Genomic DNA, 24,565 nt, shown 5'->3' with positions numbered 1-24,565 from the left:
CTAACTAATCTGAACAGACCTCACGCCAACACATCTGTCATCACGCACACCTCTCTTCACAAAAACGCACGCACATACGCAACTCTTCTCTTCATCCGACCATACTCATTCCCACATCCTAGTACACAGCATCGTAGCGCAGAGTAGAGTAGAGCTCAGCTCGGATCCAAAGCTTAGAATGCCCCGTCGGAGGCGTACTGACTCAGAGTTGCCCAGTCAGGACAGGCACTGAGCCACACTTATTCCACTCCCCACAGTGAGTCACCCAGAGTCACCCACCGGCTTATTGTATGCTCTGACGACCGGCTCACGTGGGTCCATGGCCAAGGAGGCGTTTATACTGTTTGCATGCTGGGCAGGCTTCCAGTGCCCAGGCAACTTGCCACTTCTCCCAGACCGAACCGAACCGCTCTACTGGCCAGACTGCTAACAGCATCTCGCTCACCGCTTTCCAGGTGGTTCGATTGGGAGCGTTCACAGACCGGACAAGCTAGAACATATCTTGGCTGGCTCCACACTTGCGGAGTTTGACCTGCACGAGGCAGTGGGCGTCGTCAGCGAGACCCCTGCATATCAACTCCCGAACATCCAAGCAAGATGGGGTTCGAATTTGTGGCCGCTCTAACGGACTTGAAATGGGGTTCGTAGCAGTACGACGCAGACGGGCTTCATGTCGCAGCCTTTCGCCCGAACAATGGGCCTCAACTGATGGACATCACACTGTGGCAGTGCATGATGTGGGGTGTTCCATTGTGGCACGACATACGAGGGTCCATTGTGGCACCCCTCGAACATCTTGTGTATTGCTGTACTGTACGTTCTTCCAACTGCCGCCTGAAGACATAAATACCCGTCTCTCACACTCCTTGGCCCCATATACAACTCACCAACCTAACGAACATGCGCATCCTCTTCTTCCTGGTCGGGGCATTTGCCTCCCCCATCCTCCTCGAGCCTTATGCCAGCACAATGGTGATCCCCTCGACTGCCGCCGCCACGGCCCGCACCAACATCGACACCAGCGACACCAGCGGCACCGTGAGTTTCTTTGTTTTATATCTAACCCCAGGCCTCAGCCGTCCCGAAGGCGGTCTACAAGCCCCAGATCGCCTGCAGGGCCAACAACCCCAACACTGACTCCATCATCCCCATTCTCAATGCCACCGCGACAGTAAGTGCACGCCCGGTAGCAATCTAACCCCAGCCCGTTCCCAAGATCTTCCTCGAGCCCATCACGACTACGACTGTCTCCACCCAACCCCCCACCCCCCAATCCTTCTTCACCCTCATGACCTACAGCGACGCCTCCTTCTGCCTTGGCGCCGACTCATTCAGAGGCTCTCGCGTACTCCTCCTCCTCTGCTCCGACCGCCGCACCACCATCCTCCGTACAGGCGATGGCATGACTTTCAAAAAAGGCTTCTGCGTCGACGTGACTGACGGACTCGGGGACGAACTACAGGCCTGGACGTGTGTCGATAATCTCAACCAGGGCTTCAAGTGGGCGCGGGAGTCGACTACTGTCGCGATTCGCGACACGATCACTTGGAGGGGACTTTGCATGGGTGTCGACGAGGTCGTTGAGGGTGCGAGAGTGCGGATGATGCCGTGCGATGGGGGGATGAACCAGATGTGGATCGGGCTCGACTCGCACGGTTGGTAGATGTTGATAAGTTTGATGAACTTGTGAAGACGTCGGTGCTGGCTCTGAGGAGATATCTGCAGGTCGGGACACGATCCCGTGAGGACATATGTGGGAGATGCAGAACATTAAAGCCATTGTGCCGTTTTCGAGGGAGGAGACCGGGGCAGTCTCTGAGGATACGTTTGGACTCGAAATTGCTCGCAATCACCGCAATGCTCCCCGACTAAGAACTGTCCATACGACCTCTACACGTATTGTATGGTAGACCTCGATTGGCAACTTGTTCATCCCGCTGGAACGCTGCAGGTTTGAACCGGCAGGGTTTGATGGTACATCGCTATGAGAGCTATAACAGGCCAACAAACCTGGGGCCAGAGATATAAAAATTCATCTGGGTTGAGTACAGTACCAACACCGGCACCGACAATGCTCTCCCGCCTGGTCCATCTCATCACGATGAGCCTAGCGGTGGTAACTACTCTCCCGGCGTTTAACCTTGCCGAGCACCAAGACAACTCGGTAAGCTCCCATCCCACTCATTCCGCAGCTGGGACATGAGTCGTGGGTCCAGATCTCGCCGAGGTGGTAGGCTGGCAGTCTAGTGGCTAGATCAGGAGGTTCACAGTAGCTTTCCTTAGGGTTTCGGGGGTTTCTCGCTGAGAGAGAGGGCATAGGCGAGGCTTATGAGGTAGATGAAGAGGAGGATCATTTGGTAGTCTGGGGTTGGACTTACATCCCATGCTGGGTTTATTTCTTCTAGGCCAGATGTGTTGGATAAGGCGGAGCGTCAATTGAATCTTGGGATATCCATCTCAGTTGATACTGTACTGAACAGACCGTCGATATCCGTAACTTTAGGGTGGCTAGGCGAACAATGCTCGCAGGTCGCGGGCTTTGCTGAGACACCGACCGATATCTCTTTTCATCCGTCCGAGTCGGCCGAGGTCATACCCTGAAACTCACCAGTAACGGATGTGGGTCGGTCCAGATGCATGAGTTGACCCACATTGTGCATGAGGGGTACATGTACGCACGGTCACCCGAACCACAGGCACAGAAGCCAAGAAGCGTGTCTCACACCGTCCGCCGAGCGTGGCGGATGTCGGTGATGGCTGATGGGAGTGAGTCATTGATTGGATTAGAGACACTGCTCCTCCGCCCCGCTCTGGTTCCTCCGTCCACTCATCGGAGGGCCGTCTGCTCGCGGGACTCTTCCCTCATCCTCCCTCAAAGCCAGCCATTCCTCGGAGAGGAATTCCGTTTGAGAGACTCAACTCCGACTTGGGATGGAGGGGCAGTCCCCTGAAACGCGAGTTTTGTATGTGGCCGCCGTGAGAGGAAGCTAGCTGTTCTCTCGGAACAGATATAAGGCGGTCCCTCCCACTCGTCATCTACCATCCAACATGCTCCTCCTCAACGCAATCACAGCCCTCTTCAGCATCACCGCCCTGGCGGCCGTGAGTCTCATCAGCCCTCCCTCTCCTTGCTAATTCTAGCCCGCTTCGCTCTCCATCAACGAGCCGCGCGCGACGCTCAAAGAGCGCGCCAGCCCGATCCGGATCCACCTCTCCTCCAACCCCAAAGTCTGTCTCGGCTCATGGTTCCACGAGAATGGCGGCCCAGTCCAGCTCGTCAAGTGCACTGACCCAGCGTCCAAGTTACGGGTTGAAGGCGACATGTTCCGCTTTGGCGCACCCCCGGGCGGCCCGACATGCCTCGACGTGGCCAAAGGCGACCCCACGAACCCGGCCCAGAACTGGGAGTGTAACCCCGATAACCCCAACCAGCAGTTTGTTTGGTATGGTTCGGGAACCGGCAGCATGAACTTTGGCTGGCGGGGGCCAGGACAGTACTGCCTCACGGTCACCCCTTCTTGGATATACAATGACGGGCCGGTCCTGGCGGGACAGAATGTCGGTTTCACGCCGTGTGACCCCAACGACAGCCTGCAGAAGTGGGAGTGGAGCGAGTACTGGGACTTTTAGTGGATGAGCACAGGGTTTTCTAGGAACTGGTTTTCTAGCTGTCATGTGAAGTTTAGTCATACCGTGATGGCGTGGGATTCGGCCCTCAGTGTATTGTACAGTACCGGTCAGGTATAGTTACCACTGTCTCCATTTGTCAAGAAAGCAATGAGCAACAATGTGTGGCCCCCTGTGCCTTAGATTAATCTCTCTCCGCCACACAACGTTGGCCCCGCCACAATCGCCGAGGGTGGTTTCTCCCTAGACACTATATCTCCAGGCCACCACCACAACTACCCTCTCCCGCTTCGCAAACAGGAAGCCCTCCTTAGGCAGCGGTGTTATCCTTCTTGCAGGCCGCATCCATATCAGCGGCGAAGTGGCGGAGTGGTTAACGCGATTGACTCGAACGTCTACTCTTGGAGTGCGATCAATTTCCTTCTGGAGCGCCTGTTCGAATCAGGTCTTCGTCGAGCAGCTATGAAGCTGCATCAACCCTTTTTCGAGGCGGCGAGACCTGTGCACGGTCATGAGGAGCAAGGTACTTTCAGAGAGAAATGGGTCAGTCTGACTTGCTGCCACCATGTAGCTTCTCCATGAGGAACTGTCCGCATCCTGCCTCGTGGCTTGTTCCGGTTCTGAGCACCACAGCCAATGTCCTCGCCAGTGCGCAATTACTCGTCCACCGCCCTCCACGTAAACTAAATCACATGCATGAAATATGTACTAGTGCGACCAGCGCATATCGGAAACTCGAAAATTGGAAGCTAAAGAATAATCTCACTCGTCGAAAAACTCCTCGAACCCCCAGCGCTGGTATCTGTCCGCGCCCGAGTCATCGCAATCGGCAAATGTAATCTTGGCGCTCGGGTACGCGCCTCCAGACAAGAGCTCGGGGCCCGGCACCTTGAGCATTTGTTTGAACCGACCCAGCGGAGGCGCTGCCAGTCGCCCCACGTGTCGGCCCACTCAAACTCTTGGTTCGGGTTACCCGACCAGCACCAATATGCCTGGGCGTACAGCGACGGATCGCCCTGGGTCACATCGAGACAGAAGTCGTGGTGGAGGATCGTACCAAAGGCCGTAAGTTTGTCGGAGCGCATGACGAGCTTGGCGTCGTCAGAGTCGCAAAAAACCAGCGAGACAGGCTCGCCCCAGTTTTTCGCACTCAGGCCGAGGCAGTAGCCCGGGTGCGCTTGGAGAGGCAGTTTGACTCGGCGATAGCCAATTGTCCAAGGACCCCTAAAGTCGGAAAGCGGGAGTTGCTGCTTGTTAGGTGAGGAGGGGGGGGAGACGTACCGGAGCCGGAGCGGCTGCCACAAGACCAATGAAGAGAAGGAAGAGGAGCATTGGAGTTTGGTTGGTTGGAATGGAGAGTTCAAAGGACCAGTGGTGGGATTATATACAAAAACCGATGCGGATACTCCTTGCGGATCGGCGGGCAGATGGCGATGCCAAGTCGAATTGGAGTTTCAGTTTCACTGGAATGTGCGACGACATGACCCCTGTGCGGCGGGGCGCACGGTGTCGTTAGCCACCGACGTCGCCGCCACATTCCGGTCTACGCGGGTGGGTAAGCAATGTACAGTAGTTGGTGCACAGTCGCCGATTCTGAGGATAGATGCATGACGCCTTTCATATGTGATGGCTACCCAGCCTACGCCACCAACGTACAAGTAGAGCGCAATTTCTCTTTTTTCCAGTCTACACGGCATGGCATTATACAGTATTTACATCTTAGACTGGGAGATCCATGTCCCAGCACCCAGGCTTCTCAGACCAAATCTTTGCATAATATTGCAAAACTCAATATTCCTTTTCCTTCTTCTGTAGCCTCTCTGCGTCTAGTGCACTCGGTTTTAACCACAGCGCTCCCCCAGAAACCCCACGATACTCCTCTCACCACATCAGCTGCCCCACTCCGTCCTCCATCTGCCGCCCTGCCTCTACTTTTATCCCAATCTGATACCAGATTCTCCGTTATTTAGAAGCACTCTAGAACCGATATTTCTTAAAACCGGCTTCCCTTTCTCTCACCTTACCGACATGTCCGGTAAGTCGTCGTTCGATTTCCGAGGTCTCTGGTGGACAGGAAGAGCGGCGTGGTCGGCGGAGAGTGATTGCAGGGTGCTGGCATTTTCGTTAGGCTCAGGTTTAGGGCGTGTTCACGGACGTATCCGTCCAGAACGAATCATCAGTTGTGGCGAATATGTGCTGCTACATGACATTGTTCAACGACGCGTCCGGTCGCATGCAGGATGGCCTTGACACATGATTCGCATCCATCTTTGTTTCGATTCTCTCATGTTCACCGCCTTACCCCCCTTTGTCTTGGCGATGATCGCCTTCATCGCCTCCCTTTCCATTGTCATCGCCCTTGATTAATCGTCCAATCTCACTTTTGTCTGGACGCATCCATGCGGATGTCTACTTACCTCTCCTCCTCGCCTCACGCACACATAACATGCTTGTCAGCATCCTCGCCTTACGCACACATAACATGCTCGTCAGCATCCTCGGAACCAGCCTCCTCGGCGCCGTCTCCGTAGCCCACGTCCAAGTCGCACTGTCCTCACGCCGCCAGCATGACTTGGACCAACGCCCTCGGATATAAGTGGACAGACGGCCAGCTTGCCAACGTCACCTTCCCGAAAGTCGAGGTCCTCGGGCGCCTCCGCTGGGCGCCATCGATCGCCGTGAACCTTGGAGCAGCTCTCAATGCCAGCCACGCTCCCAGCTCACCTTACAGGATACTCAAGGCTAATGGAACGGACGCCAACTCGACTGGAGCGGCCTCATCCGTGAGCCCGTCATGGACCGCGAGGGGCACCAAGTCGCTCTTCGATTCGACAAAGTGGCGCTGCTCGAGCTCAACTACGGCCCGAAGCTGGTGACCGTCGACGCGATCGCCCCGGTTCTCAATAGAATCAGTCGGTCAAATGCATATCCTGTACACTACGTCCGCATCATCCATACCGCGCCCTCGATTTCGTCGAATTCGACAGGATTCAGAGTTCCCACCATTCCCACCATCACCAAACGCTGTGGTTAGCCTTGAGTTGACAGGACTTACGCCGAAGAAACCGCTCCCCCGTCCTGGCATTTGCACCACGCGCGCAATGACCTGGTTGTCCGGCCGCTCAATCACCCAAGTCCATACAGCTGCTGGCGGGTAATCCACGGATAACCGCACTACGCCACGGATGTGCACGTTGACAGGTGTGCCGTCGGTGTGCGGCAGCGTGTGGTTGCTCCCCGAGAAGTAGATTGGAGCGCAGGCAGTCGAGAAGGGAACTATGGGATCGAGGACGGTCGCTTCTTGCGCCGTAGGCAGGCGACCCATGAAAGCGCTGAAGCCGTCCAATGTGTCCTCGAGAGAGCAGGGCGACACCGTCCATGTTCCAAGCTCGGCCAGGGGTACGTCTGACCTCCATTCGGAGAAAAACTGTGCGACAGCATACCAGTCCCCGCTCACGCCGGCCCAGTCCTCCCCGCTCCCGAGCCCTACTCCCACAAGCGGGGCTGAAATGCTCCGTTCAATCCGTTCTACGTCGACTTGGGCCTCCTCAGAAGCGTACTGCCACACTGCGGTCAGCCCGATCTCGAGAGAACTCACAAAGGATGGATACCATGGCGCTTATGGTGGACCAGTCCACGAGTCCATTACTGTCACATGTCATGTCAACTGGAGAAAGACGCCACAATTTGATGAACGGCGACTCGGCCTCGACCGCTGCCTCGCCGTCCCACATATCCCCGTCTAGTACTCGGCGGAGGATGTCGAGGACGGCGTACGCCGTTCCGCGGCCGTTGAGGGCGAGGAATGCAAACTCCTCCCGCTTGAGGAGCTGCGTTAGTAACTTGGCATTGCGAGAGTCGGCGGGATGCGCAGGCATGTCGAGGTACAGCCCCAGGAGGGTGTCACTGATTAGAGCACGTTTCGCGCGCCGCCATCAGCCTACGAAGATGCGGATAAGCTGAAGACTCACGAGGAGGTCGAGCTGTCGGCTTGACGTTTCGCCAAGCACATTCCGCGAGTCCATGAGAATCTCTGTAGCGATAGCGCGCGAGAGCACACGTGCCTGCCAATCCACCTCTTGGGGTTGGAGGAAGGCACACGCGTGCGCGGGGTCATCGTAGACAGCGAGCGCGAGGCCGCGCCATACACGCTGGTCGTCCTGGTGTTAGCTCCAAGTTAGTACCCCACAGCTAGCCGAGAGAAACAACGTACGTAGAGTAAAGCGTGAAGCTGTCGACACGTAGTCGACGTCGCCAGGAGCGAGTGCACGTCCTCTGCACCAAGGAGGACAAGGATCTCGAGGAGAACCTCGTAAGGAAGAGCAAGGAAGGCACTGCTCTGGGAAGGATATCGTAGCTCATTGACCTTGTTGACCATCATCATGCTCGTGCTCATGGTTGTTAACAACAAAGTTGTAGCTACGTCAACCTATCTCGGCTCCAAACCGCCTCCACCGCCTCCACCGCCTCCACCGCCTCCACCGCCTTACCGCGGAACCAAACTTGCTTTCCCACGTGGATATCTAACCTCCACCCAACTGATCCCAAGTGACGACTGCATCATCGTTCAACTTGTTTGACTATCTTCAACATGTACGACCCAACCTCGCCCCTAACTGGCCCGCCCCCACGCTACCGCATCGAGTCCGACTCGTCAGATGAAGAGGGCCAGGGCGTCTATCCGACCACTTCGCATCGAGCCTCGGCCCCACCTCCAGGAGTGAATATCCACCTCCTCCCAGTCGATTCCTCGAACCCTCACCCGCTGTCAGGCAGTGGGGCGGTGGTGGTGGGTATCGGCCAAGCAGGCAAGTTCCTCCTCCGCCGCGCGGTTGGCCGGCCCATCTTCCAGGTACAAGTCGGCGGCCAGCCGGCGGGCATGGGCGTGTCTGTTGATGGCGGGGTTGTTGTTGCGCTTCAGGATGGGTTGGAGGCGCACGAAGTCGTCAAGCAGCTCGCTGAGGTTGTAAAGGGTTCTTCTTGGTGAGTTTCCCTCTTACTATGATATGGTGTCTGATGACAGGACGCTGTTCTCGTCGTACGTGCCGAGCATGTACATCCCCCAGCCCGGAGAGCATGTACCCTCCGACCCGCCTGTGCGTGTGCTCTCCTCCACCGCCGTCAAGGGGCCGGGCTACGACGCGCCTAACTACGTTACCGGCCTGGCCGGCGCGTTTCTTTCGCAGGTACGTCCGCTATTCGCGCAGCTCTTATGTCGCTTCAAGCTGACATCAGGCCGCACACCCAGCTGGCGTTATCCCCGACGCAACCCTTCACCTCCTCCCCCTTCCCCTCTCGCAGCTCTCCGCTTCCGCCCTGCAGCCGGCCCTCTCCTCTCTTCCGGGCCCGATGTCCAAGGCACTGGGGCGATACGCCCACTGGGACGAGGACGACGACGAGCGTTTCGCTGGTCCGGGGATGGGTGCTCGGCCGCGTCAGCCCTCGCGTTCCGAGGGCGGGATGTACATGTAGGCGGGTGCATCATAGACTTTCCAATCGTTCCTCACCAGACCAGTATGTATACTATCTACTACGAAATCTACCACGACAGCGTAATGCCGTCCACGTAAACTTCCGCGTCCCCATAATCAATCCGCAGCATCTTCTCGAACCCAAACACCTGGTTCTCGTTTCCCCCATGCTCCTCGCACTCCCAAACCTGCAGCGGCGTGCCGACATCATAAACCCCGTCCATAACATCGAGGCAGAAGTCTCCGTGCGTGAAGCTCCACTCGGACCCGTGGCGGGCCCAGGACCAGATCTGTCCTTCCGAGTCGGGGTCGCAGTCCTCAATTGTGACCAGGAACCCGTTGCTGGGGTCCGAAGGGGCGGTGAGGCAGCCGTTGCCGAGGGCGATGTGGTGGTGCGTCCCGAAAACTAGGGCGGCGGTGGGGGAGTAGCACGGTACGAGAGCGGGGGTTGCGTTGTGCGCGTTGGCGGTGTAGGCGCCAATGCAGAGGAGGGGTGTGGCGTTGGTCCCAGTCTCCGTTGTGGCGGAGGCGGAGGCGGAGGCGGTGGCGGTGGACTTGGTGGTGAGAATAGAGGTCGTGGTGGACACGGTGACGGACGTAGTGTCTACCTCGTTGTCGCAAAACGGCGGGGCCCAGTGCACACGCACAAGCATCTCCTCTTTGGCGAAGGAGGAGTCGTTGAGCTGCGCTGCAGTCCACTTGTTCCCGAGGGTGGCGTTGGTCCACGACATCGTGGCGGCCTGAGGTCAGTGGCTGAGGAGGGGGGGGCATAGAGGAGAGAGAGGGGGAAACGCAAAGAGGAGAGGGAGGGAATGCTCACGGAGACGCCAAGCGTGAGGTAAGTTAAGGCGAGGAGGAGCATGGCGACTAGGATGGATAGTGATGCTGAACTGGGTGGGTGTAGGACGGGGACAGGGAGTTGGGTGTGAGTGGCGCGTGGCCGCTGTGAGTAGGTCAGTATATATGCCGTCTCGACGCCACCAGGCGAGGCTAATGCGATGCTCTTGACAATGGAAGCGTGATGAGTAGACAATGTGAACAATGGCCCTCGCTTCATCTATCCGTGATGTCGGCCTTCGCGTTCCACAGATGACATGATGATGGCAGTTTCGCGTGTTTCGAAGGGGCACAGAAGTACGTGAGTCACCCCATCGCCACGCGGACCCACACCATGGTACAGTACCCATGCATCCTCCCACGCTCGCCCTAGCGCTTCTTGCCCACTCCCGCTGCACTCCCCTTGTTCCCCACCGAGAGGACCATGTGCGCCTCGCCCGTCTTGGCCTGGCGGCGGGAAAACGCATCACTCATGCCCAGCGGCGTATCGCCCGCAGTCATGCGCTGCGCTGCCTGTTCCTCTGCAATCTTGCGCAGTCGTTTCTCCGTCTTCATCCGTCCACTTGTCTTGCCGTGGAACTTGTGCGACAGACTCTTCCACGCCTCCTTGACGCTCATCTCGCGACCCAGCTCGTCGTGGTACTTGATCGACACGTCAGGCTTGTAGTGCTTGAACGCCTCGAGGGCGTCGCGCGCTTCCGCAGCCTCGCGCTGCCGGTTGTCGTACTCTCGCTGCGCCTGGTCCTTGTTCCCACCGCGGGCAGCGATGCGCTCCAGCTCGCGCTGAGCTTGCCGCCGCCGATGGTCGGCGAGCCACATGTCGTGCTGCTTCTGCAGGCGCTCACGTTCTGCGTCCGCCTCGCTCTGCTTCTCCAGAGACCCCTGGTTGCGGAGTAGGTTGAGCACACCTCCTAAGCCGTTGCCCATCACCGGCTCTGGCTCTTCTTGGGCCTTCGCCATGTCGCCTAGCTCCTCCATCTGGCTGTCGATCTTGATCCGGTACTCGGCTAACGAGAGACCTTCGCGCGCAGCCATCTCGGCGAGCAAGTCGTCCTCGTCCTCGTCGTCGCTCATGTCCACGTCTCCGTCGACACGCTCAACCTTGACCACGACTGCCTCGCCATTGGTTGCAGGCGGTGCAGGCGTCGCGCTGATGCTCCGAGACCGCTCCTTCTTGACGGGCGCCGCGCGGCTCTCGGTCGTGACGTTACGCACAAACTCGCTCGTCTCGTCAAACGTGATAAGTCCGTCACCGTCGTCGTCGCCATCCTCCTGCGCCGCCGGCTCGGCCTCGCGCTCCTTCTTAACTATGGCGTCAGCTAACGTGTGTCTGGCTGTAGCTGACTCACTCCTTACAGCCAAGTCCTCGGGTTTGGCCTTGGGCTTCTTCTTGGTGATCTTCCGCCGACTCCGCGCAAGTGCAGCTTGTATATCATCGTCGTCAACGAGGTTATCGGGCCCGTCACCGACCACACGCTTCGTAAACGTCGGTTCTACCTCCATTCCATCGTCTTCCTCGACCTCTGCCCTCCGAGTCGACTTCTTCGCTCGCCTCTTCTGTTCATCAGTCCGGTTCTTGCATATGCTCACCTTGGGCTTCTTGAACCCAGCGTCTCCTTCCTTGGCATAGTCCGACACATCCCAGTCCCGCGCAAAGTCTAGGTCGAGCTTGACCTTGATCTGTGCCTCATGGCCCATGTCGACATCCATGTCAGGCGTCTTCTCGCGCTTAACCGGCGCGCCGAGACGGAACCCCTCCGTCGCAACTTCGGCACCGGTAAAGTCGCCATCGTACTTGCTCAGCACGCTCGCCTTCTTCCCTATCCGTCCCTCCTCGAACTCCTCGTCGTCGTACCCCGTATACCCTTGCCCGGCCTTGCGCTTACGCTCCCGCGCGGCCTCGTGCCGCTCCTCATCGGCGAGGTTGACGTTCTGGAGTTCGTCTTCGCCATCCTCCAGAACCCCAGAGTCCTTAAGCGTGAGGATCGTCTCGCCCTCGACGAAAGCATCCGTGTCGTGCGCGACCTTGAGACCCATCAGGTCCTCCTCGCCATAAACGATCCGGTCTGCCTCGTCCATCTCGCGTTGCCTCCGCGCCGCGAGCTCGGCCTCGCGCTTCTTATTCCGCTTGCCGAGCTTACGTGCCCAGCTCTTGGCGTCTAGCACGTCGTCGCGCCCCGCGTCACCCAAGGTCGAGCCGGCCATCTGGGCGTTCAGCGCTCGCTGGTTCTTCGCGCTGACGTCAGCTCAATCGAAGCAAGATACATACCGCTCAATCTTCTCCTTCATTTCGCGCTCCGAGCGCTCGCGCTTCATGTCGGCGCGCCGTTGCGCAAAGTTCTCCTCGGCGATGGCGTCGCGGTCCTCGACTGGCTCGCCGTCCGAGCCTCCATCATCGTCGGCGCCAATGGGCTTGAGACCGAGACTGATGCGGACCTTGTTGGCCTCTTCGACGGTGAGCGAGTCCTGGTTTATCGACATGTCCGCCATCTTGAGCGATGTTGTCGAGGTGGGTGTTGTGAAATCGCTCAACTGGGGAGAAGTCGAGTTGGGTGGCGACTCAATCCGCGCCTAACCGAATCTTCAAGGAAAGTCTCTTTCCGTGCCTATCTGACTTGAAAGGTAGGCGTGCTTGAAGATCAAGTTGCCACCAACCATCTTGGAACTTGATCTTGTTCTTGCTCATCCACTCTTCCTCTCCACTCTTCCTCTCCACTCTTCCTCCCCTCTTCTCCCGCAGCACTACCCATCATGCCACCAAAAGGCGGCCGCCAGGCCAACCTCCGTGCCTGTCTCATTTGCTCCCTCCTCCAGACACCCAAGGAGTTTGTTGACTATGGTTGCCCCAACTGCGAGGATGTCTGCGATGTGCGTCACCTTGTCTCCTTAAGGACGGGCATCAGCTCAATCCACCGAGCAGAGCTGACACCAGATGCGCGGCTCGATGGAGCGTGTCGTGGACTGCACCTCGACCATCTACGACGGCATGATTGCCATGATGGAGCCTGAGGAGAGCTGGGTTGCGCGTTGGCAACGTATTAGTGAGTAGGAGGGCTGGTACGACGCAGATGGGTTGCGTCAGGAAGGCTGGTACGACGTAGATGGGTTGCGTCAGGACGGTATACAGGTTGGAGGTCTCGCCAGCTAGTAGTCCTTTGTTCGCTGACCTCAGACAAGAAGCGCCGTGGACTCTATGCCGTTCGCGTGACTGGCCGCCCACCACAGGACGTGGTTGATGCGATTGAGGCACGTGGTGGTCTGTACCGCCCGCGTGACGCCGTCGAGGAGCTGTAGAGAGATATAGTGGCACGTCATGTTGTATAGCTTACTGGGCGGACTGGACAGCGTTGGCATGTGTGGATGAGGGCTTTGGGGCTGTGGTGCTGGAATCGTACTCAAAAGCACTGAGTCATTAGCTTGTTGACGACGGCGAGGCTGAGCATGCTGATCAGACAGATGCTAATTGAATCTGATCATTCCGACCAGCTGAAATGTATATCATGTTTCGAAGAACGCTGTCGGTCACTCAACCACCGCCCAACTCGACCCCAAGACATTGCTACGGTGATACATTTATGCATTTATGGAATGTGGAGCGGATAGGATGAATGGGTTTTGTGATGGTCACCGAGGATAAGAGAGTGAAACGCTCGTCCAGCGTCGGCCGTGGGGAAAGTGGGCCAGTGGACAATAATTGAGACACGAATCGTTCGTTCTGCGCAACTTTGATACGGAGTTGATTGAGTGTGATGTGGAGTGGTAATGCAAGAGCACCAGCCCGCCAGAGACAGCGTCTAGTTGAACGCGTCGGGCGGAATGCTCGAGCGGATCTCCCCAAAGTTGATAACAGCGCGGTCGACGTCCCAGCCGTTCTGCGAGAGACAGAGTTCTGAGAAGGCAGCGTTCATCCCGGTGCGCTGGCGAACTGCCGCAATGAGCGACGCCTTCTGCGCATCTTCGCCGCCAACAGCAGCAGCGGGACCGGGAGGGACGATAGTGACCTCGCCCTTGGCAAGGGTTGACTTGCCGTCCCATGACCCGGTGCCGAGGTATGAGTGAACGACCATCGTGTCGGCCAGAACGACACAAGGCCAGTTGTGGGCGATGGCGCTAATGTCAGCATACATCCGTGCTGGAAAACGTACGGAGAGTCTGGAGCAGGCGCACCGAGGATGAAGGTGCGGGTGAAGGAGCGCCACGTCCCAGATGGAACTACTGTCAGCTGAGAAGGAACAAATAAACTCACGCTCCTTGAACTCGCCCTGGATGACGGCAGAGATGCGGTCCTGGTTGTCGTCAAAGTACCACGCGTCGATGCTCCACTTGGAAGCGTCGGTAAGAGGGTGCTCGGTCCGCGGAACACGCGTGTTCCACCAGCGAATCAGCTCGTCCTTGTCCATTGGCGACTTGAGAGTGGCGGTTCGCTGCTCGATGGTTGTGCAGGTGCGGAAGAAGTTGCGGCCAGGAAGGCTCGTCCACGCCTCGAAGGAGACGGGGGCTGGGCGCTGGCTGCGGGAGGCAGTCACCTCGCTGGCCTGCCACGAGCGCGACGGAAGAGTGTTAGGCGAGATTGAGATCGTGGCGTCGTCGCGGTACGCGTAGATCAACTCGGCGCGGTTGGCGTCGAAGAGGGTGTAGAACCTGATGTCAGTGTGCTCAGGGAAGGTGACTCACTTCTGGCAGAACGCCATTACAACCTGGTGGACCGCTTCGTTCTCTTCAAAGCTCGGCCTTACGTCGAAGGGGTACGTGAAAGGGCGAGCCACAAGAGGCTTGCGCTCCTCCGCAGTACGCCTGACTATAGGCTTGCGCTCCAGTGGGAAGATGATGCGGTTCAGCTGGACACCGTCGAGAACAAGAAGGCCGGGGAAGCGACGGAGGACATCGCTGAATGTTAGGGGATGTACTCCTGGGACCACTCACTGTTGGTACTTTTCCGCTCCACCGGGCTGCGCGAGGAGCTCAATGCGGAACCTGACATCGTCGAGCTTGAGCTCGACCAGGTTCTTGAGGCTGCCTGCGCCGGAACTGGCTTTGCCCTTGGCTTCGCCTGCGGATTGGAGGTGCTTGAGCTCGTCGCTCTTGTGGATGGGGTTCCCGCTAAGATCGAGCGCCCGGATGTAGGGAAGGCAGATGGGGAGCTTCTGCAGGGGGGCAAGATTGGTAAAGTTGTTGTTGGCAAGTGACAGGGTGTGGATCTTCTGCTCGGGCTAAGAAGTGGTTAGCTGTTGGTGCTGGATAAAGACGTACGGTTTCGAGGGTTTGAGAGATGAGCTTCCAGAAAACATGGCCAGTGTTGGAAGGGGCCTCCTTGTGGCCTGGCGGCAAGAGGCCCTCCTTGAGAAGCCACGGGTCGTTAGGTAGGTTCTAATGGTTAACAGAGGCCGACGCGCACAGGGCGGAGATACTCACCGACATGTCGACGACCCCGGGGCCTATAACCTTAGAGCGGAGCCACTGTCTCATCTCCTCGCTCTTGATGAGGACACCCATCTTGGTGTGCTGCTCTTTCTCGACACGCTCGACTCTGCGATTGTCGCGGAGGACGTCATCACGAGCGTCGCGCCCGCCTCTCTTCTTGCCCTTGGGGGCATTGACGGGTGCGTTGGGGTTGATGCTGCCGCCGATGCGGCTCGACAACGACTTGCCAGAAGGCTTGTTGTAGGGGGTGTCCTTGCGGCGACCGGACTGGATGAGGTGAAGTCGGGAAGGGTGGATGAATGAAGGCCGAGCAGACGACGAGGAAGATGACGAAGAGGGAGTCGACGATGGGAAACGATTATAAGGATCCATGTCGGGCAGGGAGTGGTAGCGCGGTCAGCAACGATCTCACCGTTTGAAACGCAGTCGACGATGGCTTGGCCCGACGTTGAAGAATGAAGAGCACGCCCAATTGAGAGACTGTCGTTTGCAGCGCAAGAGGCGAGGTGTCGTTGGCAGCAAGGGTTGGTGTAGAATATGAAGATGTAACAGACGTATGTGAAGAGATAAGAATTGAGGAAGGAGAGTGAAGGGGGCGCGATGGTAACGAGTGACACAGTAAAGAGAGAAGATGTTGAGCGGACTAGTATTTTTACCGCTCCACTTTCTACCCACTCTCACTCACATCCTCATCCTCATCCCAACCCACTTCATCCAAGCCTCTTGCTATCCATCCCACTCTCACTCGCCACTACACACTTCTCACCCCATCCCTTCCCAGGCTCGCAAAGCCTCAACCATCCACTCGCGGCGAAGGACGTCTTCGATACAGTTTTTCGCCACTTGGGCAAAAGCTCCTGGGGTTGCAATCCTCTCTACTCGACTTATGAAAATCAACTCACCTGATCAAGAGGTCCACCAGAGCGCGCGGCGTTCCGTCTGTGGCCACGCGAACGACCTGCCGCGTCACCATCCACCTCCATACCCTCCTGTTTCCCACCGCCAGTGATACCGCGGAGAGCACTCCTGAGGTGGCGCTGAGCACCGCCGCTGCCACCGCCCGAAGAGTTGTTCATGGTTGCGGATTGTGGTTACGAGTGGAGGCAAGGGGGCGTTCGGATCGGCGCGGTTTCTAAGTGTCGCGATCGGAGCGAGGGCGCGGATGGAGCGACTGGTTGGGGTGGGTTTACGATGATAGAGAGATAAATGAATGACCTCTGTGTGAAAGAGAAAGAAGAGAAAAAGAGGATGGGGATGTTGTTGATGTAGAGAGAGACAATGGATACACTATCATCTCGACTCGGACCTGATTTAGACACTCCCTCTTGCGGTCATCTAACCCATCTTGGGTGGCAAACATGACATGCGGAACTAAATTTGCATGTCATTACATAATCACACATGGATCAAAACCAATCAAAAGCCCCCGTCCATTCAGATTGCCACTCAACGCACTCAACTGCATTGAAAGCAAGCAGGTGACTTAGTCGCTCAACTCACTCCAACATCCATCCTCAAAACAAATGTCAGCGCCAGCAGTAGCAAACGGCGCAGCTCCAAACGGACACGCAGGCGGCGTCAAGAGCTCGGCCGCAAAGTCACGTGGTGCTCTCAAGCGTCTCAAGGCCAAGCAGAAGCGTGCCGCATCCGAAGCGCCTAGCGAGTCATCATCAGCTGTCAGCGATGCCGAGGTGAGTTGATGTGCGAGCGCGCTGATCGCAGTCTAACTCTGTCCCCGCCACACCCACATCCACGCTTACTGTCGAAGCGTTCCTCGACTCGGCGCCCGAGTCTGACCCCAACTACTCGCAATTCGCGACCGTGTTCAGGCACTTCAACGAGGGCGAGGACGGGCTGCCAGTTATCGATGCGGGGCCAAAAAAAGGCGAGGTATACTGGTCGGACGAGGAGGAGGATGATGAGGAGGCAGTCGCACGCGCCAAGGATCGCGCGATGAAGGATGCTGGCATGACACGGCGTGAGCGACGGAACGCGTCCAAGCTGTCTGTCGCTGAGCTCAAGCAGCTCGTTGACCGACCAGAGGTTGTCGAGTGGTTTGATCGCGACGCACGTGACCCTCGTCTCCTCGTTACGCTCAAGAGTTACCGCAACAGTGTGCCAATCCCGAGCCACTGGAACGCCAAGCGCGACTACCTCGCGGGACGGCGTGGAATGGAGAAGACGCCATTCAACCTCCCCCAATGGATTGCAGACACCGGTATTGGGGAACAGCGCGACGCCGTCAAGTCCAAGGAGAGTGCGCAGAGCTTGGCGCAAAAGACGCGCGAGCGCGTCCAGCCCAAGATGGGCAAGATCGACATCGACTACCAGAAGTTGCACGACGCATTCTTCAAGTTCCAGGGCAAACCAGCAATGTCCAAGTTTGGCGAGGCGTACTACGAGGGCAAGGAGATGACGTCGGACCTGCGCACGAAGAAGCCCGGAGACCTCAGCGACGAGCTCATTGACGCACTGAGCATCCCCCCCAACGCGCCGCCGCCTTGGCTCATTGCCATGCAGCGTTTCGGCCCTCCTCCTTCGTATCCCAACCTGCGCATCCGTGGATTAAATGCGCCAATCCCTGCCGGCGCTCAGTGGGGATTCCATCCAGGTGGATGGGGCAAGCCGCCGATGGACGAGTACAACCGCCCGTTGTACGGCGACGTGTTTGGCGTTGTGCAGGGTGCCGAGATCGAGCACCAGAACGCTGTGAACCGCGAGCGCTGGGGCGAGATCGAGCACGTCGAGGCTGAGGAGAGCGACGAGGAGGAGGAAGAGGAGGAGGAGGAGGAGGAGGCCGAGAGTGAGGACGAGGACGAGGACGGCGAGCCTTCCGGTGGTCTCGAGACGCCTTCTGGTCTCGCCACACCAAGCGGGTACAATTCAGTCACCTCTACCGTTCCCGGCGGCCTTGAGACGCCAGACTTTGTGGACCTGCGCAAGCGGCGCGAGCGTCCCGAGACCGAGGACCGACCCAGCGGACCACGCGAGCTGTACACGGTCATTCCGGAACGTGAGAGCAGCGTGAAAGGCTTCATGGGCTCGAGCACGGCGTACGACCTTTCTGCAGCGGCGCCCGTACTTGGCGAGGACCGGGGAACGAAGCGCAAGAGCGGTGACGTGGAAGTGTCCCTCGACGGCGACGAGGACCTCACCCCTGCCCAACTCAAGGCGAAATACGATGCTGCGCGGGCAGAGACTAGCCGCGTACATGTGCCTGGTGCGAATGTCGACCGGTCCGAGTTTGACGACATTGTGTCGAGCGAGACGAAGAAGCGCGCGCGCAAGGAGGAGAAGCGCGGGAAGGAGAAGACGGAGAAGTTCAAATTCTAGCCGGGTGCAGGTGTACAGGCGGTTGTGCCGTAGTTGATGCACGGTGTAGCGTAGTTGTGTGGGTCGGCTGATCTCAGATGCAGGACATCTGCACGTGGCAAGCTGCGAGCTGCAAGCTGCAAGGCGAGGACTGGCTTCAAATGGGGGAGAGGTGACGAGACGGACACGCTGGCACAAACTGCATCTGGAGTGCATACTAATCGTCGATCACTCTCCTCAGTCACACACTCTCCCACTCTCCCACTCTCCTCACTAACCACACAACTCCGACTCACCCGCGCCCACGCTCCTCGAGCATCTTAACAATAGCAGGGTAAATGGTATTGCGCCACGTTGACTCGCACTGGCGGGCCGTACGTCCGGGAACGGCATTGGCGAAACGGTTCGGCGCGTCGGTAAGCGCGGCAGCATGGAGGTCGAGGAGTTCCTTGGCTGTCCAGCGCTTCCAGTACCGCTCGGTGCGTGTGCGCACGGGGATCTGGTGGGTGGGATTGGAGCGGGCGTGGGTCGGGAGAGTGGACGCCTGGTAATTGGGATGAACAGCCCGCGTCCGGCCGCGCCGACCAGACGGCCCCGCGCGAGGCTGCTTACGCACCGGCCCGTCATCATCAGAAATCACAATAACCTCAATCTCGGGCTTCTCGTCATCGGACGAGTCGAGCTCGTCGTACTCGGGTGTAGCGGGGCGCATGATGTCCCCGTTCTCGTCGACCTCGAACTTGATCAGCTGAATGAAATCGCTATCGTCGTCATTGCCTGGGTCCTCGGGTTCGGGCTCGTGCTCCGGTTCGGGCTCCAACTGGCTCTGCGACTCGCTGTCCCATGGACCATGACGGGGAGCGGGAGTGGGAGGAGCAAGCGCGGAATCACGAGGAGGCGGGGGCAGAGCACGAGTGGCGGAGGCGGGGGCTGGAGTAAGAGTGACCGGAGCAAGGCAAGGAACATTGATGGCGGGAGGTGCGGCGCGGGGAGGAGCGATCGACGTGGGAGGTGTAGGACTAATAATAACAGGGGTGGCTGGAAGGACGGGTACAGCCTCGCCAATGGGCTCGCGGGGAACGCGGCTTACGTGGGACTTGCGACTACCCTCGGACTTGCTGTTCGAGGACCTGCGGCGCTTCCCCTCAATATGCTGCGACGGGGAATACTGGCTGACCATTCTCATCAGCTTGTGAGTGATCTCGGGCGGCACACCGCACAACCACGTTCCGTCGTCCCAGTCGGTTGGTGGTAACGTGGGCTCGGGGGTGGGTGCACGGCAGGCGGGGAGCTTGTCCCGCCGCTTCTCGCTCATCTCGACATGCTCGCTTCGCTTGCGTTTACTACCCCTGTCCTTGTCTGGCTTGCTGGATCTGTTGGAGTGTTTGGACTTGGATTTGTGCTTGTGGGACTTATGGCGAGGCTTGCCATTGTCGCGGTGCTTGTCTTTAATGACGTCCTTGGTGCCGTCGCTGGGCTTGTCCTTGGTGCCGTCGCTGGGCTTGTCCTTGGTGTTGTCACTCGACTTGTGCTTCTCACCGTGGCTCTTGTCCTTGTCCTCTCCCTTGTCTTTGCCGTGGTTGGGCTTGTCGAAGGCGCCAGCAGCACGGCTCTCCTCGGTTTCCATTTCGGTTATGAGGATAGTCGATGAAGGTGTAGTGGGTGATGGTGATGATGAGAACGAGTGTGAGAAATCCTTGCCAACTTAGGCATCTACGCCCTCTCGATCTTTGGGGCACACACGCTTCATACAGTATTGGCACTCGCACCGTATGAGATGCGGTTCACAATCCCCACGCCCCTGTGTCACATCCCTCCGCCACATCATGTACTGGTACTGAGTCGGTCCCTTGACCTCATCACCATCACTCCACTGTTACTTGGTGGACATGGGTGCAGCGATGGTATTGGGACGTCGGGCGGCCGCAACTTACTAGTCGACCGACTTGACTCGCTGGCACGTGAAGGACATGGCAAGGCATTGCGAACGTCAGCCCAGCCAGTGCCGAAGGCTGAATTTAGGGCTGAATTGTTACAGTATCCGGCCTCATCTCCCCCGCGCCCGAGCCCTCGTGGCCTCAATGTAACCTACACATAGGCTTGGGAGCAAGTTGAGTCCGATTGAGGCATTCATCCCACTAGCTGCACAGTACAGTTCCATACAATACACCTTGTCCCCTCGAGATGGCACTACTCGCTACGCTCGTGCAGGAACTTGATGATGGCCGGCTGGATCGTGTGCCCACCGTCAGACCGTCCCAAACTTGCGAAACATACCTCCATGTCATGTAGCACTGCTGACTCGTACGTCCATCCACGGCGGTCTTGAAGCGCGCGAGGGGAGTAGGACCAGCGAGCGCGGCGGTGAAGAGCGCTTCGAGCTCGGCGCCGGTCCACTTCCTGCCGACCATACCGGTGCGAGGCTTGCGGGTAGAGTTGGTCTTGGTCTTGGAATGGGACTGGGACTTGCGCGCGCGCTTGGGCTTATGGTTGTAGTCCGAGTCAACATCGGGCTTGAGGTCGGGATTGAACTCATCCTCGTCATAATCCATCTCGGGCTTGAGATTGTACTCGGAATCCGTCTCGTTCTCCACTTCCTCCTCCACTTCCTCCCCGTCCTCGTCGGTGATCTGGCCAGTAATTTCCTTCGCCTGGTTCTCGAGCTGGACCTTGTCGCGCTTGGCCATAGGCCCGGACTTGCTGGCAGCCTTGCGCTTGGGTGGCATGGTGTGGGAGGAGTGGAGATGAGAAGTGTGAGGACAGGAAGAGTGAGGTGAGAGTCAGAAGTATACCATGGGGGACGGGTATGGTCAGCTGACACTCATGCCTGCGCCCCGCTTCATTCGCTTGATGCTTCTGATCGGTCGATTGTCACTTCGGCTCCTCGTTGTCGCTCGCTCGCTCGCTCGCCCCCTTGCCCGTTGCTTGTCCTTTGTCGCGACTCGCAGCCGCGCGGGCCGGATCATGGCGAGATGACTGTAATTCAAAGTAGCAGCTGCCACATTTAATTGAATCGGAATAGCGGATCAGCGGGGTCGGCGAGGGAGCTCTTGGTGAAGAATGCATCTCTTTAACCTTTAGTCAGGCCGGAAGTGGCGGACCACTTGTCACTCACCGATTGAGCCGAGCTGATGCCTGCCTGCCAGATGGGAACCTGCAGCGTGGCATCTAATCCGGAACCTACTCAAACCCAGCCGCAACTGGCCGCCCCGTCCTCGCATCCCGGAGCGCGAGGAACGCATAGCTCCACAACTGCACTGCGTCCCCCTCGCTCCCATCTGCCGAGATGGCCCCAAGATCGCCAATTGCAAACTTGCCTTCATGGAAGATAGGTGACCACACTTCTGTCCAGAGCACAGGCGCGGATCCCTGTATCGCGTCCCACAACCTCATTTGGGCTTGCTTCAGTGCTGGAGCGAGAGCGATCCAAGCTGGCTTTGAAGTCTCGCACAATTTGAGTTGTCGTTCGATCCCCGCTGCCATGAAAGCTTGCTGCCAGCTCCAGGCCACAGCGCCGTGGTACGCTGTGTTCTCGAACAACTTGGAGGTGAGGGGATCTGGATCGTACGCTGCGTTGGCCACGACCATGCCCACGTTTGTTAAGAGGCCGCGAGGGTACGGTTGGAGCGCGGCTATTGTCGCGCGGATTATCCCTTCGGGAGCGGTTGGGGAGTAGAGCAGAACAAAGGCTAGGTCTGAATGTTGGACCACTACTGGAGCGTCGGAGAGCGCCAGGGCGTACAGCGGGACGGCGCCGACGACGTACTCCGGATCGCTCCATCCCTTGGACTTGGAACCATTAAGGCTTCCCGCGCCATAGAGGAGGTCGGAGGATAGGTTAGCCGCCTGTACGTAGGTTGAGAGGCGCGATTCAGCTTCTGCGGCGGAGATGGGGACAGCGAAAAGCGCACACGCCTCGTTTTCCCAGGTCTCCGCCCATGCGCGAACGTCATATGATGCGGGGAGCAGCGAGCCCGCCAAGTTCGACATGGCACGCAGCGCGGCGGGGACCATCGCACCTGCTGTCAGCTGGTGGATTGCGATTACAGCAGACGTACAGTTCACATCAAATGCGTAGTGACCCCACCCGTTGCCTGCCGCCGAGTCGCGCCAGTTACCGAACGGCCACGCCTTGAACGCGATCAAGCGTTCCTTTCCTGGGTTCTCGGCAAATGGCTGCGCGAGGCGGAGTACCCGGTCAGCATTGCTCTGCACAAGCTCCCGAAACGTGCCGGGAACCAGGGTGGAGTTGCGGGCCATGAACTCCCGCGCTCGGACTGGATACCGCTCGGCATAGGCACCGAGGGCCGGGAGAAGAAGGAAATCGGTGTCGACCATCTTGTAGTCGTAGACTGGTGCCGTTCCGCGCTCGGGATGTCCCTCCTGGATATTGAGGATGGCGGCGTACTCGCCGATCTGGGTCAGCTCCAATAGAGGGGAGCTTACAGTCTCTTCATGACACAGCTCCCCGTCTGGGCCGGTACGCTGTATCACACCAGCCAGGATACCTTCGCACGCCTGCGGCGAGAGCACCGGAAGAAGAACCTGCATTGCGAGGAGGGTGTCTCGGCCAAAGTCTTTGTCAGTGTGCCCAGGGAAAGCGTACAGGTCAAGAAGCGCCATCCACCGGCGAGGAACTCGGATTCATACGCGAGGAAAGCGAGCTGGTCCACCACCTCCTTATTGGCGCGGATGGCCTGGATGATGTCTACGTCCTCTGAGGAGGGGAAGAGGTCATCCATCCCCAGTCCACGGAGCGAGGAGGTGAAATTGAACGTGCTCTCAAACTTGACTGTCGCGTCATGGTTGACGTCAACCCGAGAGATGTTGACGCTTGGGAAGCCGGCGGGGTCGTTGGCCGGCCTGACATCCACACGCGTGTTGTTTCCTGCGAAGAGACCAAGGTGTTGCACTGTGCCGTCGAGCCATGTACGAGTGAGCCACACGCTGTCGCCGTCGTACCCGCCAAGCCGAGTGACGAGGTTGCTGCTCTTCCCTGCCCCGGCGACTTCGCGGAGGGTACGCACCGATCCGACTGGTATGAGCTCTACACAAGCTGGACAGCTCACGGACTGTCAATCCCAATCTTGCGTCACCGCGGAAACTCAGCTGCCCGACGATACCCCGCTGGCCGTCGTCGTGAACCACGCTACCCACGCTCGTCAGTGACACTCCCAGAGTACCATGTAGAGGGTGGAAGTACGCGAGGGCGCCCGTGTTACCGGCCGGAAAGGCCGTGATGAAGCGCACGGGCGATTCCGTGACCGTGCTGCCGTCAGCCCGACCTAGCAGAGCCTTACTAGCTAATGACAACCTGTGCCACCGTGACGTCGTCCCGGAAGATCCAGTTGGCTTGGCCGGCAAACCTCAGAGGCCCAAAGTTAAGCCCGCTCCTGTTGGCGGCAGATGAGGGCGTATGGGTCTCACTACCACTCGAGGGAAGGTTCGTGGTTGGGGAAGCCCCACCATAATAAGTCATGAGGGCGACTGCTGTAGCCAGAACTAATAGAGGTGTGAGGAGCCCAGCTGGCAGTGCGTCAGGCTTGCTCAGTGGTGGTCAGTTGTTTGACGCACCATGAAATCAACAACTTGGAGTGAGTGAAGAAACTGAAGAGTGGGGCAGTACCAACGACGTCATTGATTACGTCGGGTATCTCCGTCCCTGAGGTTCTGATGTGTATTTGATTGGTCGGCTAATGACTATTAATGAGGCGTAATCGCCAATAGCGGAGGCAAACGCGTATGTCCGGTCCCTACTAGGTACCCTCGAAATGGGAGGGACGCGGTGGGTGGCGAGTTAACTCCAAGTTTCGGCGACGTAGACACGCCGCTCTAATCTTCACATCACACTCACCCTCGGTCATGACAATATATACCTCGCCGCGCGGCCGGCCGCG

General features: G+C 58.2%; 13 protein-coding genes across 13 annotated transcripts; 5 read left to right on the top strand and 8 right to left on the bottom strand.

Annotated features, from left to right (window-relative positions):
* Nucleotides 1-900: 900 nt before the first annotated feature.
* On the top strand, nucleotides 901-1,663 carry CcaverHIS019_0702940 (uncharacterized protein; the record flags this gene model as incomplete). Its single annotated transcript, XM_060603712.1, has 3 exons — nucleotides 901-1,038; nucleotides 1,070-1,171; nucleotides 1,205-1,663. The coding sequence occupies 3 exons, from the start codon at nucleotides 901-903 to the stop codon at nucleotides 1,661-1,663; spliced, it is 699 nt and encodes a 232-aa protein (XP_060459978.1).
* Nucleotides 1,664-3,048: 1,385 nt separating this feature from the next.
* CcaverHIS019_0702930 (uncharacterized protein) lies at nucleotides 3,049-3,630 on the top strand (the record flags this gene model as incomplete). The annotated part of the gene is made up of 2 exons (XM_060603710.1): nucleotides 3,049-3,102; nucleotides 3,142-3,630. 2 exons carry the CDS (start codon nucleotides 3,049-3,051, stop codon nucleotides 3,628-3,630), a joined length of 543 nt encoding a protein of 180 aa, XP_060459977.1.
* Nucleotides 3,631-4,389: 759 nt separating this feature from the next.
* CcaverHIS019_0702920 (uncharacterized protein) lies at nucleotides 4,390-4,959 on the bottom strand (the record flags this gene model as incomplete). The annotated part of the gene is made up of 3 exons (XM_060603709.1): nucleotides 4,390-4,550; nucleotides 4,601-4,874; nucleotides 4,909-4,959. 3 exons carry the CDS (start codon nucleotides 4,957-4,959, stop codon nucleotides 4,390-4,392), a joined length of 486 nt encoding a protein of 161 aa, XP_060459976.1.
* Nucleotides 4,960-6,564: 1,605 nt separating this feature from the next.
* Nucleotides 6,565-8,023, bottom strand: CcaverHIS019_0702910 (uncharacterized protein; the record flags this gene model as incomplete). Its single annotated transcript, XM_060603708.1, has 5 exons — nucleotides 6,565-6,651; nucleotides 6,683-7,194; nucleotides 7,226-7,457; nucleotides 7,599-7,787; nucleotides 7,841-8,023. 5 exons carry the CDS (start codon nucleotides 8,021-8,023, stop codon nucleotides 6,565-6,567), a joined length of 1,203 nt encoding a protein of 400 aa, XP_060459975.1.
* Nucleotides 8,024-8,218: 195 nt separating this feature from the next.
* CcaverHIS019_0702900 (uncharacterized protein) lies at nucleotides 8,219-9,099 on the top strand (the record flags this gene model as incomplete). The annotated part of the gene is made up of 3 exons (XM_060603707.1): nucleotides 8,219-8,610; nucleotides 8,651-8,813; nucleotides 8,863-9,099. The coding sequence occupies 3 exons, from the start codon at nucleotides 8,219-8,221 to the stop codon at nucleotides 9,097-9,099; spliced, it is 792 nt and encodes a 263-aa protein (XP_060459974.1).
* Nucleotides 9,100-9,166: 67 nt separating this feature from the next.
* On the bottom strand, nucleotides 9,167-9,960 carry CcaverHIS019_0702890 (uncharacterized protein; the record flags this gene model as incomplete). Its single annotated transcript, XM_060603706.1, has 2 exons — nucleotides 9,167-9,838; nucleotides 9,919-9,960. The coding sequence occupies 2 exons, from the start codon at nucleotides 9,958-9,960 to the stop codon at nucleotides 9,167-9,169; spliced, it is 714 nt and encodes a 237-aa protein (XP_060459973.1).
* A 344-nt stretch (nucleotides 9,961-10,304) lies between these two features.
* On the bottom strand, nucleotides 10,305-12,425 carry CcaverHIS019_0702880 (uncharacterized protein; the record flags this gene model as incomplete). Its single annotated transcript, XM_060603705.1, has 4 exons — nucleotides 10,305-11,242; nucleotides 11,285-11,492; nucleotides 11,526-12,171; nucleotides 12,205-12,425. 4 exons carry the CDS (start codon nucleotides 12,423-12,425, stop codon nucleotides 10,305-10,307), a joined length of 2,013 nt encoding a protein of 670 aa, XP_060459972.1.
* Nucleotides 12,426-12,686: 261 nt separating this feature from the next.
* On the top strand, nucleotides 12,687-13,229 carry SPT4 (uncharacterized protein; the record flags this gene model as incomplete). The annotated part of the gene is made up of 3 exons (XM_060603704.1): nucleotides 12,687-12,803; nucleotides 12,868-12,976; nucleotides 13,108-13,229. 3 exons carry the CDS (start codon nucleotides 12,687-12,689, stop codon nucleotides 13,227-13,229), a joined length of 348 nt encoding a protein of 115 aa, XP_060459971.1.
* Nucleotides 13,230-13,729: 500 nt separating this feature from the next.
* On the bottom strand, nucleotides 13,730-16,432 carry MEX67 (uncharacterized protein; the record flags this gene model as incomplete). Its single annotated transcript, XM_060603703.1, has 8 exons — nucleotides 13,730-14,045; nucleotides 14,081-14,147; nucleotides 14,182-14,576; nucleotides 14,610-14,822; nucleotides 14,859-15,145; nucleotides 15,186-15,302; nucleotides 15,348-15,623; nucleotides 16,259-16,432. The coding sequence occupies 8 exons, from the start codon at nucleotides 16,430-16,432 to the stop codon at nucleotides 13,730-13,732; spliced, it is 1,845 nt and encodes a 614-aa protein (XP_060459970.1).
* A 447-nt stretch (nucleotides 16,433-16,879) lies between these two features.
* On the top strand, nucleotides 16,880-18,689 carry sap145 (uncharacterized protein; the record flags this gene model as incomplete). Its single annotated transcript, XM_060603702.1, has 2 exons — nucleotides 16,880-17,047; nucleotides 17,079-18,689. The coding sequence occupies 2 exons, from the start codon at nucleotides 16,880-16,882 to the stop codon at nucleotides 18,687-18,689; spliced, it is 1,779 nt and encodes a 592-aa protein (XP_060459969.1).
* Nucleotides 18,690-18,960: 271 nt separating this feature from the next.
* On the bottom strand, nucleotides 18,961-20,295 carry CcaverHIS019_0702840 (uncharacterized protein; the record flags this gene model as incomplete). Its single annotated transcript, XM_060603701.1, has 1 exon — nucleotides 18,961-20,295. One exon carries the CDS (start codon nucleotides 20,293-20,295, stop codon nucleotides 18,961-18,963), a length of 1,335 nt encoding a protein of 444 aa, XP_060459968.1.
* Nucleotides 20,296-20,858: 563 nt separating this feature from the next.
* CcaverHIS019_0702830 (uncharacterized protein) lies at nucleotides 20,859-21,394 on the bottom strand (the record flags this gene model as incomplete). Its single annotated transcript, XM_060603699.1, has 2 exons — nucleotides 20,859-20,897; nucleotides 20,987-21,394. 2 exons carry the CDS (start codon nucleotides 21,392-21,394, stop codon nucleotides 20,859-20,861), a joined length of 447 nt encoding a protein of 148 aa, XP_060459967.1.
* Nucleotides 21,395-21,848: 454 nt separating this feature from the next.
* On the bottom strand, nucleotides 21,849-24,147 carry CcaverHIS019_0702820 (uncharacterized protein; the record flags this gene model as incomplete). Its single annotated transcript, XM_060603698.1, has 6 exons — nucleotides 21,849-22,687; nucleotides 22,727-23,084; nucleotides 23,115-23,245; nucleotides 23,275-23,703; nucleotides 23,738-23,937; nucleotides 23,969-24,147. The coding sequence occupies 6 exons, from the start codon at nucleotides 24,145-24,147 to the stop codon at nucleotides 21,849-21,851; spliced, it is 2,136 nt and encodes a 711-aa protein (XP_060459966.1).
* Nucleotides 24,148-24,565: the final 418 nt, after the last annotated feature.

Source organism: Cutaneotrichosporon cavernicola (assembly GCF_030864355.1).
Source record: "Cutaneotrichosporon cavernicola HIS019 DNA, chromosome: 7b".
NCBI lineage: Eukaryota > Fungi > Basidiomycota > Tremellomycetes > Trichosporonales > Trichosporonaceae > Cutaneotrichosporon > Cutaneotrichosporon cavernicola.
This window is presented reverse-complemented; position numbering and strand designations above follow the sequence as displayed.